This window comes from Globicephala melas, chromosome 15 (genome assembly GCF_963455315.2).
Source record: "Globicephala melas chromosome 15, mGloMel1.2, whole genome shotgun sequence".
NCBI lineage: Eukaryota > Metazoa > Chordata > Mammalia > Artiodactyla > Delphinidae > Globicephala > Globicephala melas.
In genome coordinates, this window is record NC_083328.1 from 4,849,435 (window position 1) to 4,868,861 (window position 19,427).

Here is a 19,427-nt window from a genome sequence, read left to right on the forward strand (position 1 = left end):
GAGCTTGCGCTCTAGAGCCCACGAGCCACAACTACTGAGCCCGCATGCTACAACTACTGAAGCCCGCGTGCCTAGAGCCTGTGATCTGCAAAAAACACAAGCCACTGCAATGAGAAGTCCGCACACCACAACAAAGAGTAGCCCCCACTCACCACAACTAGAGAAAGCCCGTGCGCAGCAACGAAGAACCAACGCAGCCATAAATAAATACATTAATTAATTAATTAAAAAAAAAGTTTTGGGACACAGCTAAAGCAGTGTTGCAAGGGAAATTTACAGTAATACCAATATCAGAAGCAAAAACAAGGATATCAACCCTGCAGACATCAAAAGGATAACAAGGGAATACTATAAATAACTTCACACACATAAATTTGACAACTTTGGAAAAATGGACCAATTCCTCAAAAGAAGTGAACTATCACAACCCACCCAATATAAAATAATTGCAATAGCGCTATACTTATTAAGGAAATTAAATTTGCAATTTTAAAACTCCCAGAATAGAAATCTCCAGGCCAAGATAGTTTCCCTGATGGATTCTACACTAAATAAGAATTTACATCAATTCTACACAATCTCTTCCGAAAAACAGGAGTTAACATATCCCAAATTCATTTTATAAAGCTAGTATTACCCTGATACCAAAACCACACAAAGGTGGTACAAAAACAGAAGATTAAAGAGCGACATATCTCATGAACACATGTAAAAATCCTTAACAAAAATTCAGCAAAATATAAAAATAAACATCATGACCAAACGGAGTTTATTCCAGAGATACAAAGATGACTCAGTACTGGAAAATCTACCAGTGTAATCCACTATATTAATAAGCTGAAGAAGAAATTCACATGATCATATCAATTTGACACAGAAAAAGCTATTGACAAAAATCACTCATTCAAGATAAAAAGCGGGAATCAGTAAAACAGAAATAGAAGAGGAAAAAAAAAAAAGAAATAGAGGGGAACTTCCTTGACTTGATAAAAAGGAAAAACCTACAGCTAACATCAAACTGAATGCTTTTCCCCTAAGATCAGAAATGAGGCAAGGATGTCAGCTCTGAGCACTCTTATTCAACATATTGCTGGAAGTTCTAGCCAGTGAAATAAGGCAAGAAAAGGGAATAAAGGACACAGATCAGTAAGGAGTAAGTAAAAATGTCCCTATCTGCATATGACATGATTCTCTACATAGAAAAATACAAGGACTCCCAAAAGAAAAAAAAAAGCCTAGAAATATTAAGTGAAGTCAGTAAGGTCAATATACAAAAATCAAATGTATTTTTATATACCAGCAATAAAAATGTGAACACCAAAATTAAAAATATAATGATGCTTATAATTCCGCAAAAAATAAAAGGATTAGGTGTAGATCTAACAAAACAAAACATGCTGATTAACTACACAACACTGATGAAACAAAGTAAAGAAGATCTAAGTAAATGGAGAGACACACCACATCCACAGACTGGAAATGTCAGCATAGTAGAGACGTCAATTCTCCCCAAACTGAGATACAGGTTTAACAAAATTTCTATCAAAATCCCAACAAGATTTTTTTGTACATATAGACAAGATTATTCTGTAATTTATATGGAAAGACAAAGGAACCAGAATAGAAAAAAACAATTTTGAAAAAGAATAAGTGGATGGACTCACTCTACCTGATATCAAGATTTATTACATAGCTACAATAACAAAGACCAACCGTGTTGTGGGACAGATACATACCTTAACAGAACAGAATAGGGGACCCAGAGATAGACCCACACAAATACACCCAAGTGATTTTTTTACAAAAGTGCAAAAGCAATTAATGAAGGAAAGATAGCCTTTTAAACATATGGTGCTAGAGCAACTGGACATCCACAGACAGAAAAACTAAACCTCATGCTATACAAAAATTAACGTAAAATGGATCACATACCTAAATGTAAAACTACAGAACTTGTAGGAAAAAAAATAGGAGAAAATCTTTAGGATCAAAGGCTATGCAAAGAGATCTTATACTTGACAGCAAAAGCACAATCCATAAAAGGAAAAATTGGACTTCACCAAAATTTAGAACTTTTGCTCTGTGAAAGACCCTGTTAAGGGGATGAAAAGACAAGCTTCAAACTGGCAGGAAATGTTGGAAATATACATCCGAAAAAGACCTAATATCTAGAATATATAAAGAACAAAACAACAACATAAAAACAAAGAACACAATAGAAAATGAACAAAAGACACAAAGAGATATTTTCCAAAGGGGATATATACAGATGGTAAATAAACACATGGAGAGAAGTTCAAGACCTTTAGGCATTAGGGAAATGCAAATTAAAACTACAATGAGATATCATTATACTCATCATTACCGTATGGCTAAAATGAAAAATAGTGAAACACCAAATGCTGGCAACAATGCAGAGCCACTGGAGCGCAATACACTGCTGGTGGGAACGTAAACTGGTCAGCCACTCTGGAAAACTACCTGGCAATTTCTTACCAAACTAAACACGCAACTACCTTATGACCCAGCAACTGTAGTTCTGGGCATTTATTCCAGAGAAATAAAGACTTGTGTTCACACATATGCTCTACACACTAATGTTTACAGCAGCTCTATTCATAATATCCAGAAACTGGAAACAACCCAGATGTCCTTTAATGGATGAGCGGTTAAACAAATTGTGGTCCATCCATACCATGGAATACTAGTCAGCAATAAAAAGGAACAAATTATTAATATACACAACAAAGTGAATGAATATCCAGAGACTTATGTGGAGTGAAAAAGCCAATCCCTACTATATAATTCAACATATGTAACATTCTTGAAATGACAAAATAATAGAAGTGATAACTAGTAGTTGCCAGGGATTAAGGAGGAGGTGGGGACACGAGTGAAGTGGGCTTGGCTATAAAAGGGAAACATGATCCTTAGTGATGGAAATGTTCTGTACCTTGACTGTATCGATATCAATATCCTGGCTGTGAGACTGAACTACAGTGTCACCACTGGGGGAAACTGGGTAAGGGTACATAGGAGGCCTCTGTGTGATTTCTTACAACTGCAAGTAAATCTAAAATTACCTCAAAATAAAGTTTAGCTTCAAAAAAAGGCAAAATAAAAATATTTCAGACCAAGAATAAAAAACAAACAAATAAGTAAAACAAAACCCAAAAAACAGAGTTTGGGGGCTTCCCTGGTGGCGCAGTGTTTAAGAATCCACCTGCCAATGCAGGGGACACGGGTTCGACCCCTGGTACAGGAAGATCCCACATGCCGTGGAGCAACTAAGCCCAGGCGCCACAACTACTGAGCCTGCGCTCTAGAGCCCATGAGCCACAACTACTGAGCCTGTGTGCCACAACTACTGAAGCCCACGCACCTAGAGCCCATGCTCCGTAACAAGAGAGGCCATCACAATGAGAAGCCCGTGCACCACAAGGAAGAGTAGCCCCTGCTCGCCGCAACTAAAGCCCGCACCCAGCAATGAAGACCCAACGCAGCCAAAAATAAATAAATAAATAAATTTATTAAGAAAACCAACCAACCAAACAAACAAAAAAAACAGTTTGTCACCAGCAAGAAAAGTTAAGGGAATTCCTCCAGGCATATGAAAAAATACCAGATGGATGTCTGGATCTACACAAAGGAATTAAAAGCAGTGGAAATGATAAAAGAGTAAGTAAATATAAAAGACTGGTAAAGAAACCTTAACAAACTACTTAAAACTTTTAAATTTTATTTAAAGCAAAATAATACAATATATTATGTGGATACAAATTAAGTAAAAATAAAACGTGTGACAACAATAGCACAAATGCCTAGAGAGAGACCATGAAAGTATACTGTCATAAAGTCCTTATACTACACAAGAAATGTAATAGTATCTCAATGCAAGCTATGGTAAGTTAAAAATGTATGCTAAACCCTAAAGCAACCACTAAAAAGAGAAAACAAAGTTAGAGAAAATATGCCAATAAAGGAGAGGAAATATAAAATTACTCATTCCAAAAGAAAGCAGAAAACGATGAAAAAGGGAACAAAGAATACAGGACAATTAGAAAACAAATAGCAAGATGGTAAATGTAAAACCAATCATATCAATACTCTCATTAAATATAAATGATTTATATTTTAAAAGGCAGAGACTGTAAGACTGGATTAAAAAACAAGAACAAACTATAGGCTGTTTACAAGAAATCCACTTTAAATATAAACACAAATAGGTTAAAAGTTAAAAGATGGAAAAAGACATACCATGCTAACATTCATAAGAAAACTGGAGTGGCTCTATTTCAGACAAAGCAGATTTCAGAGTAAAGCATACTATTTGGGATAAAGAGGGTCATTTCATAAGTTATAAATAGGTCAGTTCACCAAGAGGTCATAATAACCTTAAGTGACAGAGTTTCACAATACATGAAGCAAAACTGATAGAACAGAATGAAGAAACAAATTCAAAAATTTCTTTTATTTCAACATACCTCTCTCAAAATTTGATAGAACAAGTAGACAGAAAAGCAGTGAAAGGACATAAAAGACAACCTCAACAACATTATCAAGTAACTAAACATAATCAGCATTTATAGAAACTCCAACCAACACAGCAGAATACACATCCTTATTAAGTACACGTGGAATATTTAACAAGCTAGACCACGTTCTGGTGCATAAAACAAGTCTCAAGTTTCAAAGGATTCAAACAATAAAAGTATCTTCTCTGACCACAATGGAATTAAAGTAACAGGTAATCAGTAACAGGACAATTTCCGAAAAATCCCCAATCATCTCGCAACTAAAAACACGCCTCTAAGTAATCATAAGGGCATCAATCAAGTAATTGTATTAAAAAAACTACTAGAATTAAGGAGCTGAGCAAAGTTGTAGGATACAAGATCAATAAACAAAGTTCAACTGCATTTCTATATTCTCACAATGAACAATCAAAAATCGAAATTCAAAAACTATTACCATTTATAATAGCTTTCAAAAATATGAAATACTTAGGGATAAATCGGATTAAAAAATGTACAAATTGTACTTGTATACTGAAAACTATGCAACACAGCTAAGAAAAACTGAAGATAACCTAAATAAATACCTAGTTTGTGGGTCAGAAGACAATACTGTTTGGATGTCATTCGTCCCAAACTGATGTACAGATTCAACACAATCCTAATCAAAATCTCAGGAAGCTTTTTTGTAGAAATTGACAGACTGATTTCAAAATTCATTTGGAAATGCAAAGGACCAAGAATGGCCAAAACAACTTTGAAAAAGGAGAACAAAGTTGGAAAAGTTACCTGACTTCAAAACTTTTAAATATATAGGAACAAGGCACTGTGCTATGGTGTCAAGACAGATAGTGGATCAGTGTAACAAAACAGAGTCCAGAAATAGATCCGTATGTATATGATCAATTGATTTTTGTTGCTGCTGCTGTTGTTGTTTTTGCGGTACGCGGGCCTCTCACTGTTGTGGCCTCTCCCGGTGCGGAGCACAGGCTCCCGACGCGCAGGCTCAGCGGCCATGGCTCACGGGTCTAGCCGCTTCGCGGCACGTGGGATCTTCCCGGACCGGGGCACAAACCCGCACCCCCTGCATCGGCAGGCGGACTCCCAACCACTGCGCCACCAGGGAAGCCCTGATCAATTGATTTTTGACAAAGGTACAAAAACAATTCAGTAGAGAAACGGCTATCTTTTGAACAAATAGTGCTGGAACAACTGGATATCCATATTGAAAAACATGAACTTTAATCCATTCTTCACACCACAAATAAAAATTAACTCAAAATGTATCACTGACCTAAATATAAAAACTAAAAGTATAAAACTGCTAAAAAATAAAGGGAAAATCTTTGCAACCTCTCGTTAGGCAGATTTCTTAAATACAACACCTAAAGCACAGATGATAACAATGGAAAAATAATGAAGTAGTATTCTTCAAAACTAAAAACATGCTCTTTGAAAGACAGTGTGAGGAGACTATTTTCTCCAGATTGGGAAACATTTGCAAATTACATATCTGATAAAGGGCTTCTATCCAGAATACATAAAGAACTCTCAAAACTCAACGGTAAGAAAACTACGCAATTTTAAATCAGGCAAAAGATATGAGCAGGCGCCTGAGCAAAGCAAATACACAGATGGCAAAGAACCATATGGAGAGATGTTCAACATCATTATTCATTACGGAAATGCAAATTAAAACCACAGTAAGATACTATTATACTACACACCTATTAGAGTGGCTAAAATTGGAAAGACTGACCACGCCAAGTATTAGGGGAGATAGGGAACAAATGGAAGTTTCATTCACTGCTGGTGGAAATGTAAAATATCACAATCCCTTTGGGAGACAGTTTGGAAGTAACTTAAAGTTAAGCGCACACATACTATAGGACCAAGCCATTCCTCTCCTAGATATTTACCCACAAGAAATGAAAACATGTCCTTACAAAGACTTCAAGGTAGCTTAATTTGTTGTTTTGTTTTGTTTTGTGTTTTGGCTGCGTTGGGTCTTCGTTGCTGCGTGCAGGCTTTCTCTAGTTGTGGCGAGTGGGGGCTACTCGTCGTTGCGGTGCATGGGCTTCTCATTGTGGTGGCTTCTCTTGTTGCAGAGCACTAGGCACGCGGGCTTTGGCAGTTGCAGCACATGGGCTCGGTAGTTGTGGCTCATGGACTCTAGAGCGCAGACTCAGTAGTTGTGACGCACAGGCTTAGCTGCTCCGTGGCATGTGGGATCTTCCCAGACCAGGGATTGAACCGGTGTCCCCTGCATTGGCAGGTAGATTCTTAACCACTGCGCCACCAGGGAAGTCCTCATAGTAGCTTAATTTGTGATGGCCCAAAATGGGAAATCACCCAAATGTCCATCAATAGGTGAATGGAGAATCAAACTGTGGTACATCTATCCATACAATGGAATACTACTCAGCAATAAAAATTAACTATTGATACATGCAACAACATGGAATAATGCTGAAATAACTGAGTGAAAGAAGCCAGGCAATATAAAAATATATACTGCGTAATTCCACATAGAAGACATTCTAGAAAATACAAACTAATCGGTAGCAAACAGAAAGCGTATCAGGGGCTGCCTGGGGTGGAGGGGATGAGGGACAGGAAAGGGCCGGAGGGGCTGATTTCAAAGGAGCACTGAGACTCTTTAGGGGGCAATGAGTATGTCCATGATGTAGACTGTGGGGATCGTTTCATGGGTATACACTAATGTCAAAATGCATCAAATTGTGTATTTTAAACATGCAATTTATTGTTTATCAACAACACCTCAATAAAGCTGAGAAAACAGAGAGAAAGAGAAAACTACCAATGGCCTATAAAAGACAGGCACCTAATTCTGGATACCCCGAGTGTCTGCATTTTTGTCTCCATCCTCTCTCTCTCTGTCCAGGTGCCAGTGCTGGGTTTTCATCCACATCCTACTTTCATTAAGTGCAAAAGTGATAGGAAAGCTGTCTGTGGGGAATGAATTATGGACTTAAAAAGGAAGAAAATGAGGGCAAACAGAATCTTCCTTCTGTAATTTGAAACCCTGGCATAAGAAACACCTCTTGATGGTGAGATTCTAGGTGATTTTCTTTTGGTTACCTTAAAATTTTCTGTACTTTCCAAATTCTTTAAAACCATAATTTTGCTCTTTGGGGGAATAAAGTTTTAAAAGAGTGAGTCTAAATTCTCCATTAAGTAAAAAACTATTTGGGAATTCCCTGGTGGTCCAGTGGTTAGGACACGGCACCTTCACTGCCGAGGGCCCAGGTTCAATCCCCGGTCGGGGGACTTCCCTGGTGGTCCAGTGGCTAAGGCTCCACGCTCTCAGTGCAGGGGGCCCCGTTTGATCCCAGGTCAGGGAACTAGATCCCACATGCATGCTGCAACTAAGAGTTCGCATGCTTCAACTAAAGATCCCACATGCCACAACTAAAGAACCCGCACGCCGCAATGAAGATCAAAGATCCCGCGTGCTGCAATGAAGACTCGGCACAGCCAAATAAATAAATAAATAAATAAATAAATAAATCCCTGGTGGGGGAACTAAGATCCCACAAGCCACAAAAAAAAAAACAAAAAAGTAAAGGGCTATTCAAAAAGAAACCAAGGGGCTTTTTTTTCACCCTAATAATGAAGGACCAGCACCCTAACATACACACACACACATTAATGTAGATCAAAGAACAGGGAGATTTCACTTATCAAGGGTGAAGAGTATGTACAACACTATATGCAGAAGGTCAAAACCTCAAAAAACGGGTATGTTCTAAATTCTGAATTTCACTAGTTGACCACGGAGTTGGCTCTCACCTAATTAAAGACATAACGTGTGTTAACTAACTTCCTGCCCTCTGGGTTGAAAACCGAGCTCTCACACACTAAAGGGAAAGTCCTGCATGAATTTCCAGGAGGTGAGGACCAGTGACAAGAGGCTCCTCTCCGTTAATGCTTAAAGCCTGTAAATGAATCAAGCGTTCAACACAGGATGGATGCCAGGAGAAGTGGGATTCTTAGCCCTGCTTGTCCCAAGCTGTTGACAGTAGACATTTATGTCACATTTTTTAGTCACATTTTTTAGCAAGTGCAGAAAGCCAGCAGGGGCTTCAGAAATGCCAAATGCTGATAAAATATGTTTCTTTTAAAATAATTCTACAGGTCAAATCATGTGCAAAATGTTTTTTATGCGACCTGAATGTAAATCTTTGTCTTCCTCCATGATTTCTAAAAGAAGAAACCAACTCCTTAGTGATGATCAAATTCTTGGCTTAAAGCTTCACTTTCATTTCAGAGAAAAAAAATGAAAGTAGGTTAGCATACCATAACACTATACACATAAAATAATACAGAACACTTACATGTCTTGGAGTGTTCGTGTGATAGCATGTAGTTGGCAAGTGGTGGTGTATAAGTTAAACACTGCAGCGCTGCGTTGGCAAAACAGGTATTGCCCAAATTCTGGAGCCCAGCTCCTACTCTATGAGTTTGCTGCCACTTAAGACAAATCTTCTCAGATGGGAAAAGAATTTTTTCTGGAGGAGCAATGCCATCACCTAGAGCTAGAAAAATAAACAAATATTTAAAAAGAAAGCTTTGTATACTTCCGAAGCTGAATAAATAGCAACACATCAAACCTGAATCTGATCAAGATTCTTATGACCAGCTAACCAGAAATACAGGGGAGAAAGGGACATTTTAAAAGAAAGAGCCCAGAATGTGGGAAACTCTATATGATTTGGTTTCTTTGATAAACAAACTGCAAGGACAAAAAAAGCGGGGGGCAGCATATAACAGATTAAAAAAAACTTAAAAGATATTCACCAAATGCAAAGCATAGACCTTGTTTGGAGGTTGATTTCAACAGCCAACTGTTAAAAAAAATTATACAACAACCAGGGAAATCTGCACATTGACTGGATTTTTAATATAAAAAGCTTTTAATTTTCAGACATGATTTCTTTAAATATACACACTGAACTATTTATAGATGAAGTATAAAGTCCTGGATTTGCTTTAAAATGATGGGGAGTGGGGAGAGGAGTAAGTGGGTGGAGGTATAATTGGCCAGGAGCTGATAAACATCAAAGCTGGCTGAGGGGCAAGTGAGACTTCATTACAATTATTCTCTCTTCTGCACCTACTTAAAATTTTTCATTAAAACAATTTTAAAAATAAACAAAGTACAACACAGTAAAAGTGCAGGAAAGTCGATTCCCTGTAATATGTGCTGAGGATGCTCATGTTCTGTACCCCCAGCAGCACGTCATCCTCACCATCATCTCACCTCCTCAGTCCTCACTAGCTGTCGGATACTCTCAATTCTAAAGGTTGGTAGTGATGTCATCCCAAATTTACCAGCAGGGAAACAGGCTGTTAGGCATCACTATACATACTCATAAGTATAGTCTACATGGTCTAAAAATTTCTTATCTATTTTTAAAACTTACAAACAGATTGCTAATGATACTCAGGCGAGGCTCAAAAACAATTTATTTAGGAAAGGTCAAAAATCATCCACAGCAAGACTGTTTTTTCAAAAGTTCAGCAGTTCCTCAGTACTACCAAAGATTGAGATGCCCAATGGATGGTTCTCTACTTTAATAGCAATATTGAGTGTTTAAGCATGCAAAAAGGCAGGCTTCAGCTTCCCGAAGAAGGGAGATCAAAATCAGGAAAGGAGAAATGGATGTTCAAAGAGCGTGACAAGGGCCCCCAAAAGGGCCAGGTGGGGTGATACAAACTAAATCCTGAGGAAGAGAGAGGAGCCCCAGCAAGGTGACAGGAGGCTGGAGTCTGTGAGAGGATGTCCTGTGGGAATGCCCTGCTTATAAAGATCTTTAAACCCCTCTGTATAACATTCAGTTACGTTGTTTGATTTGTGATGTAAATGTCCCGTCACCCAAAACACCTTCAGCAAATCCTACCACCCACCTCCACATCACAATATCACACGCACTAGGAAGACTCAAAACAAAAAACAACGTGAGAGCCAAATTATTCTAGACCAAACAATGTTCTGTGTGGGAACTAATCTCTTAAGGTTTCAAAGCTTCCAAATCCGAAAGTCTCAGGAGTACCAACTAAAGTGTCAATGTCTTACTTATCAGCATGGGTTTTAACAAATATAACCACATTAACCTGGCTTTATACATAATGTAACATTTACAGGATCTGCTCGCTTTCAAAGAGCTTTATTTCTACAGACGATTTTAACTGGCAAAAACTAAACAAACAAAAACAAAGTTGGGTGGAGCTCATTTGTCAAAAGGCAACCATTTTTAAAAACATTAAAAAAAATCTTTAAATTTTTAAAAGGTAGACATTTACTTAGGGCACTATAGTTAACGGACAAGTTAATGAAATGCTTGCCCATCTCAATTCTCACCAAAACAAAGTTTATCCTTCAAAAAATTAGGAATTCAACTACAAATAAATTCATAGTAACTAAAAATAATCTTACCTTGCTATGATACATATGTTAATCATGAACAAGCAGCAGAGGAAAATGAAGCCTGTCAAATAATGTAACTCTGCTGGCCATTCAGGTGGCAGTGTATCTTGCAAAATAAGCCCCTCTCTGAAACTACCAACCCACTGACAGCATTTATACAGGAGTTTCTTGTAGTGATTCTTCTAGAAAGTAGTACCTTGATCCTTTGGTGGTGATGGTTTTGATTTTTCAGGTACAGGTGAACTTGAATAAACTACAGCACCAGGTACTGGTCCTAAAGAAAGCGCGTGACTTGAAACATCATTTAATGAAGACACAGTACCCCAGCTGGCAGAACCTGCCTCCATGTCTCCAGGTGAGACTGCCTCAGAACTGCCAGGCTGGTTCTGACAGGTTGATGGGTCTGAAGATTCTGAAGCTTTGTCACCTGTGGTCATTGTTCACCTCTGTAAAAGATGAGAAAAGCATACATTTGTTTCATAAGGTAAGAAGAGTAATCTACTTATTCTACCATTAGATCTTTGAAAACAATTAAAAACGGCTAGGTTAATTTTCCAACAAATCACCCCAATACAAAAGCAACACTATTTTTTAACTTTGTAATAATTTCCTTGGGATATTTACTGTTGTGCTAATCTGAACATGCCAACAATTTTTAATTATAAAATCTTCAATGAAGTATTTGATTAGATCTTGTCATTCTATTCCATGCCCTCTGAAAATCTGCTATTTCGTTTTATAATCAGGTATCTCAATTTCCAACTCTATACATTCACAAAGTACCTATATTTTTTCTCTCCCTTGCTTAAACCTAGAATGTGAAATGCACTAACACATTTGGCTCAATTTTCAATTCATATATAATTCCTCAAGGAAAAGTCTCAACTACATGAAAAGAAAATCTAGCTTTAATTTGAAGCTTAAAGTCCAAAATGACATTGTTTGAAATATATTACTTTTTTTAATACAGGAAGTCTCACTTTTGAAACACATTTTGAAGAGGCTCATTTATTTCGCATATATGATTTTTTAAAATGAAGTCCATAAGGCATTACTTACATCAAACTGGAACACAAATACATGTTATAAAAGTACTTAATTATAATTTTCTCTCTGAACCTTATTAAAATCTTAGGGCCACCACTAACTGAGCACTTTCTATGTGCTAGGCATTGTGTCACCCACTGAACACACACTAACTTACTTAATTTTCATAATGACCTATGAGAGACTGGACAGAATCCACTGGGTCTACGAAATGGAGCAACTATTACCCAAACTAGTCACTACTGGGAAAAGGTCCCAAGCCCAACATTCCCAGCTGGGCTCTACCAAACTCCACAACACAGCACTTTAGGAACGTTTCCCATATTGTCTAGCGGCAACCAAATCTAGCAGAGGCCACTGCTATGCAGACGATCTTCCAGGCGGCCCCGAGTGCCTCCGGCCCAGCATCCCGACACTCGGACTCTGGACACTGGCCGCCCTAGGAGCCTCTCCGTGCCCCTGGTCCTGTCCTGTCTTCTCTCTCCAGGCTCTGCACATGCTGTTCTTTCCCCAAACTTCCTCCACCCTTCCACCTCCAGCCAGTGAACACCTTCTCCGTTTAGAATTCATTTCCTCTGGGACACTTTCCTTGATAGTTCCCTCCCCCAAGACAGTCTGAGAACCCCTCCTGGAAGCTCTGGTGGCACCCTGGGCACCCTCGGGCTGATTTCCAGATTTCCACCTTAGCGCTCACAGCCATCCTGCCTGCGGCTCTCCATCATGTTCTTGTTTACATGCCCTGACCTGGCACAAGGAAAGCTCTCCACACATGTGTTGAACAAATGAATCAGTTGTGAAGACAGGACGTAACCAGTGTTTGCTCCTAGCACCAATTTTCGCTGACTGTTTTATATAAAGTATCTCATTTAATCCTTAAAAATTCTGAAGTAGGAATAGCCTTTAAAACTTGTTTTAAAAAATATTCAGCACAGTAAAATAATTACCCATGTACGTGACACTTCAACAAATGTTACGATGCACTGTCTACTCACAATAAGGTTTGTTTAAAAGCCTCAATTCTGTTGTGATTTTAAATTAAAGATTTAAATTAAGATTATCACCCCCCAAAAAAGTACAAACTTAAATATTTTTGGAATCTTATGTAGAAATAGAGAAGAAGATGTTAATTAGATCTTAACAAAAAGAAAAACTGAACTGAAATTTTAAGTCAGTCTAGGTAAAACACAGGACCTTTATTCAGGAAGAAAGCCTGAGCCATATTAGCCAAATAAAGTTTATACTTTCCTCATCTGACAGTCAAAAGATATTACAAAACAGTGTGGAGGCAAGAATAAGACAACAAGGGGAAAAGAAGTAGAGGAGGAGGAAAAGGAAGAAGAAAGCCAAAACAGTGACGATTAAGCCAGCCTTATTTACAGTAATGTTAAATAGCAAAAACCTTGATTTTCTGGGATAAACATCCCTTCAGGACAATCATTAACAAATGACTAAATAAAACCATTTTACTTGCTCCAGTTGCCTTTGGGGGGATCGCGGGGTGGGGGGGAACAACTCTTTAATTAAGAAAAAAAACCCAAGGAAAACATACAACGGAGTCATTGATAACCACATAGCATTATAATTTGGGAAAACCAACAACATCCATTCTCCTTCAGATGCATATTCAGCCAATGACTTCTTACCCTGAAACCATCAGGTATTAAGCTGGAGAAAACCTTTCTGGAAGCCAAACAATGTTGCGTAGGGCTCAGGATTCAGATGTTACATGTTCTTTACTCTCAGTAAAGCTTCTAAACATTACTGAAATAAATCTCAGGACTTTTAAGCAACTACTTCAATGAAAAGTTTAAATTTCTCTCAACACCTCCTGATGACAGACAAACAAAAAGTTACAAAAGCATGTTTGAAAAAAACTGAGTACAAAAATCAAGGTTGGATGTGTGTGGAGGAATGAGACAAAGTGACTTCTCAATTGTTTCCATTAAGTGTACCTGCTTTAATTACAATGTTTTACTTGAAAGTCTTAAAATGCTGTCCCTTATATGGTATTTCTCCCTTGTGGTGACCAAATGCTAGAATACATTATTCTTTTTCATTTTTAAAAGAATAAGCATATGGCTATTTGAACATTATGGCACTCCACATACATTGTGGTAAAAATATAAATACATGCAAAAAGAAACTGTTATACCTGTACTTCTTAATAAACAATGTAACCCACATTCTTGGTGCATTTCCATTTGAAAACTCACAAGCTTTAAAAAAGACAACCTGGATTTTACTTATTTGTAAGGAAACAAATCACTTTGCTTTAAACTTTTACAAAAAAAACTCTGTAGACTTAATTCAATGATACAGAAAAGAAGTGAAACTGACCCTAGATACAAATAAGTGAAACCGATTATTCACAACACCGATACACTTTGAATGAATAATACAATCAGAAGAGGAGAATTATGTTTCAAATGTACAAGTTAAAATTTGAGACTCCACTAAAACGTACAAGAACCTAAAATACTGCTGTTTTAGGGGCTAACTAGTTTTTCAACCAGTTTTACTGTTATTTGAGTGTATTTACTTTAAATAACCAACGTGTTTTCCCATAAACAAGTAAGCCCTAAGGCCCCCCGTAATATAAAAGAGCTATTCCACAAAAGTAATCTCAATTGCATTCATTACAGCGAGGTTAAAGTCCTAGATGGTAAAACTTCTGTCCCATCAAATCTTCATCTCAAACATCTGAAACTGACCGCCCTTTCCCCCCCACGCCCCCGCCTCAGGTAAGTTGGGTCTTCCTGCCCCGCAGATAAAGAACAGGACCAGGGCACACGCGCTTTGGGGGACGCGACGCCGGGCCGGCCGGCCCCTCCTCTCCTCCCGAGGGTGCCCGCTCCGCCCGGCGGCAGGCGTGGGGAACTCGGACACCCGGTGGACTAGCCAGGTGGACGGCCCCGCGAGGACGGACCGGCGCGGCGGGCGGGCCGGCGGGACGCCCGGGTGGGAAAGTTTGTCTCTTTGGGGGGCGCAGTGGGGGCAGGGAGGCGAGCCCCGGGCTCCGAGGGGCGGGAGGTGGCAGCCACGCGGGGGGCGGGGGGCGGCCCGGGGACTCCGGGCGGCTCAGCGGCCGGCACACGCCCACCCCGGGCAGACCCATGCGGGCCTGGCCGCCCCGGAGCAGCCAGCCGGGCCCAGCCCCCGGGCCGAGAGGGGCGGGCTGGGCCGGGTGGGGGTGGGAGGGCAGTGTCCATGGGCAACCAGGGGGGTCCGGCCTCCCCGCGCAGCCCGGCGATCTGGGAGCCCGGCCGCCGCGGCCGTTGCGGCCGCCGCCCCCTCCCCAGCGGCCAGGCCCGGCCGGCGGTGGCGGCACTGCCACCGGCGCGGCGGGGTCCCGGGCGGCCCGCCGCTGCGGAGGGGGCGGCGGGCGAGGGGCCGCGCCAGCCCCCGGCGGGCCGCGCCGGCAGAGGGGCGGCCAGGGCAGCTGCGGCCGAGGCGAGCGGGGCGCTCCGCGGGCCCCACGCCGGCCAGCGGCGGGCAGGAAAGAGGCGGGAGCTTACCTGACCCGGCTCGGCGCTCGCTCCATCCCCCTCGGCGGCCGCCGCCGCCGCCGCCGCCGCCGCCGCCGCCGCCGCCGCACACAGCCCAGCCGCCCGGCGGGGGACAATGACGTGCCTCCATCCGGGCACCGCCGCCGCCGCCTCCGGGTCAGCGCCGCGCCCGCAGCGCCCCGCCGGGCCGCCAGGGGGCGCGCCAAGGCCGCGCCCGCACGCGCCGCCGCCCAGGGGCCGTCGCACAAGAGGCGCAGCGCGCAGCTAAGTAGCCGGGCTAGCGCGGGAGGGGCCATCGCCAAAGCGCCGCGGGCGCAGGCTGGCCCGCGCGTCACTGGAGCGCTGGTCGGCCGCGGAAGGAGCGCGCTGATTGGTGGAGCCGAGCTGTACGGCGCGGGCGGGTGAAGTCTTTCCCCAGCGGCCGGCTGGAGCCGACCGCGCGGCCCTCGGCGGCCGCGACGGGAGGGCCGAGACAGCCCTGCGGCGTGTGCGCTCAGTCCGGCCCGCGCGGGTGCACGGCCCACGCGGGACACCTGGCCCCCCCAAATGGACACGGCTCCGGGAGACGCCCCTCGGCCTAGAGACCCGGACTTGAAGAACACCGGACCCAGCGGTGCTCCAGCGCGCCATCAGACTTCGACAACTGTTACTGGAAGCGGAGAAACCCGGCTCCAGAAAAGGCAGACCCCCGCCTATCCCGTCAAGATCTCATCTCAGATCCGAGTATTGCTCTTGCAACGGAGGGCCAGACCATACTTCCGGAGCAAGACCGGCTCTTGCTCCGGAGGGCCAGATCCATATTTCCAGCCGCTTATTGCATGTCTCCACCGCGAGGTCGAGCAGAAAACGAATTGATTGATCGTGGCATCTCCCCTCCACCACGACCCTGCTCCTCTCTGTGGGGTTCCCTGCTTTGATTAGGGACGTGGCACTCTCCCGCACTGACCGAGTCCTCCCTCTGTCTCTCTTCTCTCTCCTTTCCTGACCTAACCCCTTACACCAGGTCACACCCACCCGACCTACCCACGGGCTGTAATCCCCGCCCTCCCGGGGCAACCTTCCTAGTCTCGCCCCTCGCCTTCCCACAGTCTCCTTACCGTCACTCCACTCTCTTTCAGCTTCCACGCTGCGGCCAGGATGATCTTTCAAAGACACAGGTCAGATGTGGGTCCCCTCCGAAGAGCTTTTAGCTACTTTCTTGGCCCACGGAAAAGTCTCATCTCCTTTACCTGGCATTGAAGGCCTACAGTTCTCTCTCCTCTTTTGTGTCCCAGCCATAACCTCCTTTTTCCTACAAACACCCCACTCCTGCTTCTGCTTATAGAAATCCTGCCTGTGTCTGTTCTTCCATGAAGCCGCCATCGGAATCTTATTGCTCCCCCTATGTCTTTTAAAGTAGTGCTAATTTCACTATTATGGAAAGAAATCACTGAAGTGATGAAATAGCTGTTGTGCGTTTGGAGCAGAACACTGAAGTTGTCTGAGAAAACCAAAAAGGAAAAGGTGAATTCCAAACCTCCAAAATTCAGTACCCACTTTTGGGATTAACACCACAATTTACTTCCTGATGAAGAATGGTTATGAAATTTCGCCTGCACGGTCCTAGCAACACTAATAAGAGACTTGGAAGAACAGAATAGCCATAGGGATGGATCCAGTAATTTGCTTGCCTTTTCCAAATGACTTGCAGGTGATTAAATACAGAATAAGAAGGAATTAAAGAGTCAAATGCCTAACAGTCACCTGAGCTTTGTGGTTATTTCAAAATGCTTCCTTTGGAAGTCACATGAGAAGTTTGGCTTCTAATATCAGTTTCCATTTCATATCCTATTGACAAACTGCCCCTGCAATTAACGTCTTAATACAGTAGAGTAGGAAAAGAGATTTAAAAAAAAAAAAAATCCCTTGGCATTCTCTCCAGAACAGAATTTTTTGGAGGGGAGGGGTTGTTACACAGCCCTCTGCTCCTTCCTCCGTGCTTTGAAAGCAAACATAGAGGCCCTTTTCCTCTAAAGAATTTTGGGGCCACTTCAGTGCAAACTCATGACATAAATAGAGTAGTTAACAAAGGACGTTAGGAAGTCCCTGCCTTCAAACAGCTGGGTCTTTGGCTTTTGCCCCAGAAATTCGTTTTCCTCCAGACCAGAGGAAACCAAAGTGAACGCTGTTGGGAGAAGATTTCACTCTGCCTCTGTTCTTACAAGCTGTGGGACCTATGCTAATTACTTAGCCAGTTGCCTTGACCAAAACTGTCTTTAGGCGAGAGGTAAACTGACGCCAAGTGCGCCACCTCCCAAGCCAGGTGATCACACGATCAAAGAGCAGAAGGTGTCAAAGAGGAATAAATTAGATTTTTCAAGGCCCTCCAGATAATGAGGGAGCCGGTGGTGGGCTCTGTTAATGCCCCATCTAGATCCGCTTTGCTGGCTGACTCATGAATTCCCTTCCCAGCTGTTATGTATGTTAGTCGCTAATAACCCACAGCTGCCCCCTTCTGACAACTGTTCTTGGCTGGTGGGGAGCTGCCTTCTGGGGAGGCTAAGCCCACCTACCCTCCCCCCTTTCAGTCTATACCAATGGCTCCCCAACGCAAGGGTTCAGAAAGACCTTGCCTCGATTAGTGACCAGTCTTGCGATGCGGTTTACATTCCAGAGCCAATGGAATCAGAAGGAAGCTCATCTCCCACTGAGACGACATCCTTGCCTAACTCTTCCCTGCCCTCTCCCTCCCTTCATTCCCTTTAAAACTCCCTCGATGTATCCTATGCATCTGAATTCTGTCTCAAGCCCTGCTTCTCGGTGGTCCAGCTTAGAGAGTCGGTACCGGGAATGGTCCTAAGAAGCAGAGTCTAAGGATAGGATTTCAAGTGGTAGCTGGGATGCTGACAGCTGTGTGATGACCCTCACCTTGGGGGAGCTGGGTGGGAGAGAGGTAGATGGGGCTGCATTGGCTTAGGCAATCTCTCTGGTGATTGAGGATGTGGGGGAAATAGTAATTTTTTAAACTGAAATTAGGTGGTCACTGATGCTTTAAAGAGGGAAAATGACTGCCTCTGGTCAATCCGTCATCAATACACAGCAAAGCCCGTGGACCTGCTTAGGAGCCTGTTGTAACCATCACCTGCAGTCAGACAGCAGACCGTTCGTTCCGAGGACCAGGCTCAGGCTCACTTAAAATGAGCTGATCTTTAGAAATGGTCAACTCCTCAGCCATGGTTAATCCCCAACACCATAGTCTGGGCTCTGAGAAGGAACTAGGGATGAGAACCAAACAGTGGTAGAACTTCAGACTCCTCTGAACCTTTGGGGCCTGTAGAAGTGGCCAACTCCCACCCTCCAATCTGAAGACTATGCAGAAGCTTCAAATGAGGCAGGTACCCTACAAGACAATGCATTTTCCAGGATCTGCCCCGTAGCCGCTAGACCAATCACTAAAATTAGGCCTCAGGGACTTCCCTGGTGGTCCAGTAGTTAAGACTCTAAGCTTCCAACGCAGGGGGAGCGGGTTCAATCCCTGGTTGGGGAACTAAGATCCTACATGCCCTGCGGCACAGCCTAAATAAATAAATAAAATATTTAAATAAAATAAAATTAGGCCTCAGTATGGCCTACCTGGGGAAGTGTTGCAGGCTTGCTAAGGGAGGAACGGAATGAGCTTGCAGGACCATGCTAATATATTCTAGCAGGAACTTTAAATAAGCCTCAAAATGGATCCCAATGGGCTAGATCAAGGGGCGGGAGTGGGGTTAAGGAAGGGTTTGTAGATGTGGGCTCGCTCTCCCATAATATAGGTCTAACACTTTGTCAAGGGCCCTGAGTGGACTGCTTCTGATACACCATATGGATGGTACTTGGCAAGAGAAGTGAGACACATTAAGTGAAATCAAGATAGTATGGCTTCCATGGTAG

General features: G+C 42.6%; 2 protein-coding genes across 3 annotated transcripts in view; both read right to left on the bottom strand.

Annotated features, from left to right (window-relative positions):
• Nucleotides 1-15,620, bottom strand: part of USP42 (ubiquitin specific peptidase 42) — a 35,639-nt gene extending 20,019 nt beyond the window's left edge. For both annotated transcript variants that reach the window (XR_009559019.1, XM_030846014.2), the window contains exons 1-3: nt 15,528-15,620; nt 11,162-11,411; nt 8,873-9,073 (exon numbers count right to left, since the gene is read on the bottom strand). Coding sequence is in view for 1 of the 2 variants with exons in the window: in XM_030846014.2 (XP_030701874.1) it covers nt 8,873-9,073; nt 11,162-11,402 (442 nt within the window). In the remaining variant the exon portion in view is untranslated. The remainder of the gene's footprint in view (nt 1-8,872; nt 9,074-11,161; nt 11,412-15,527) is intronic.
• On the bottom strand, nt 14,750-15,127 carry LOC138842328 (collagen alpha-1(I) chain-like). The gene has a single exon (XM_070043593.1). It carries the CDS (start codon nt 15,125-15,127, stop codon nt 14,750-14,752), a length of 378 nt encoding a protein of 125 aa, XP_069899694.1.
• Nucleotides 15,621-19,427: the final 3,807 nt, after the last annotated feature.

Bases quoted from the DNA above. Each gene is read 5' to 3' on its own strand.
- LOC138842328 (XM_070043593.1), bottom strand. From the start codon at position 15,127: ATGGGTCTGCCCGGGGTGGGCGTGTGCCGGCCGCTGAGCCGCCCGGAG.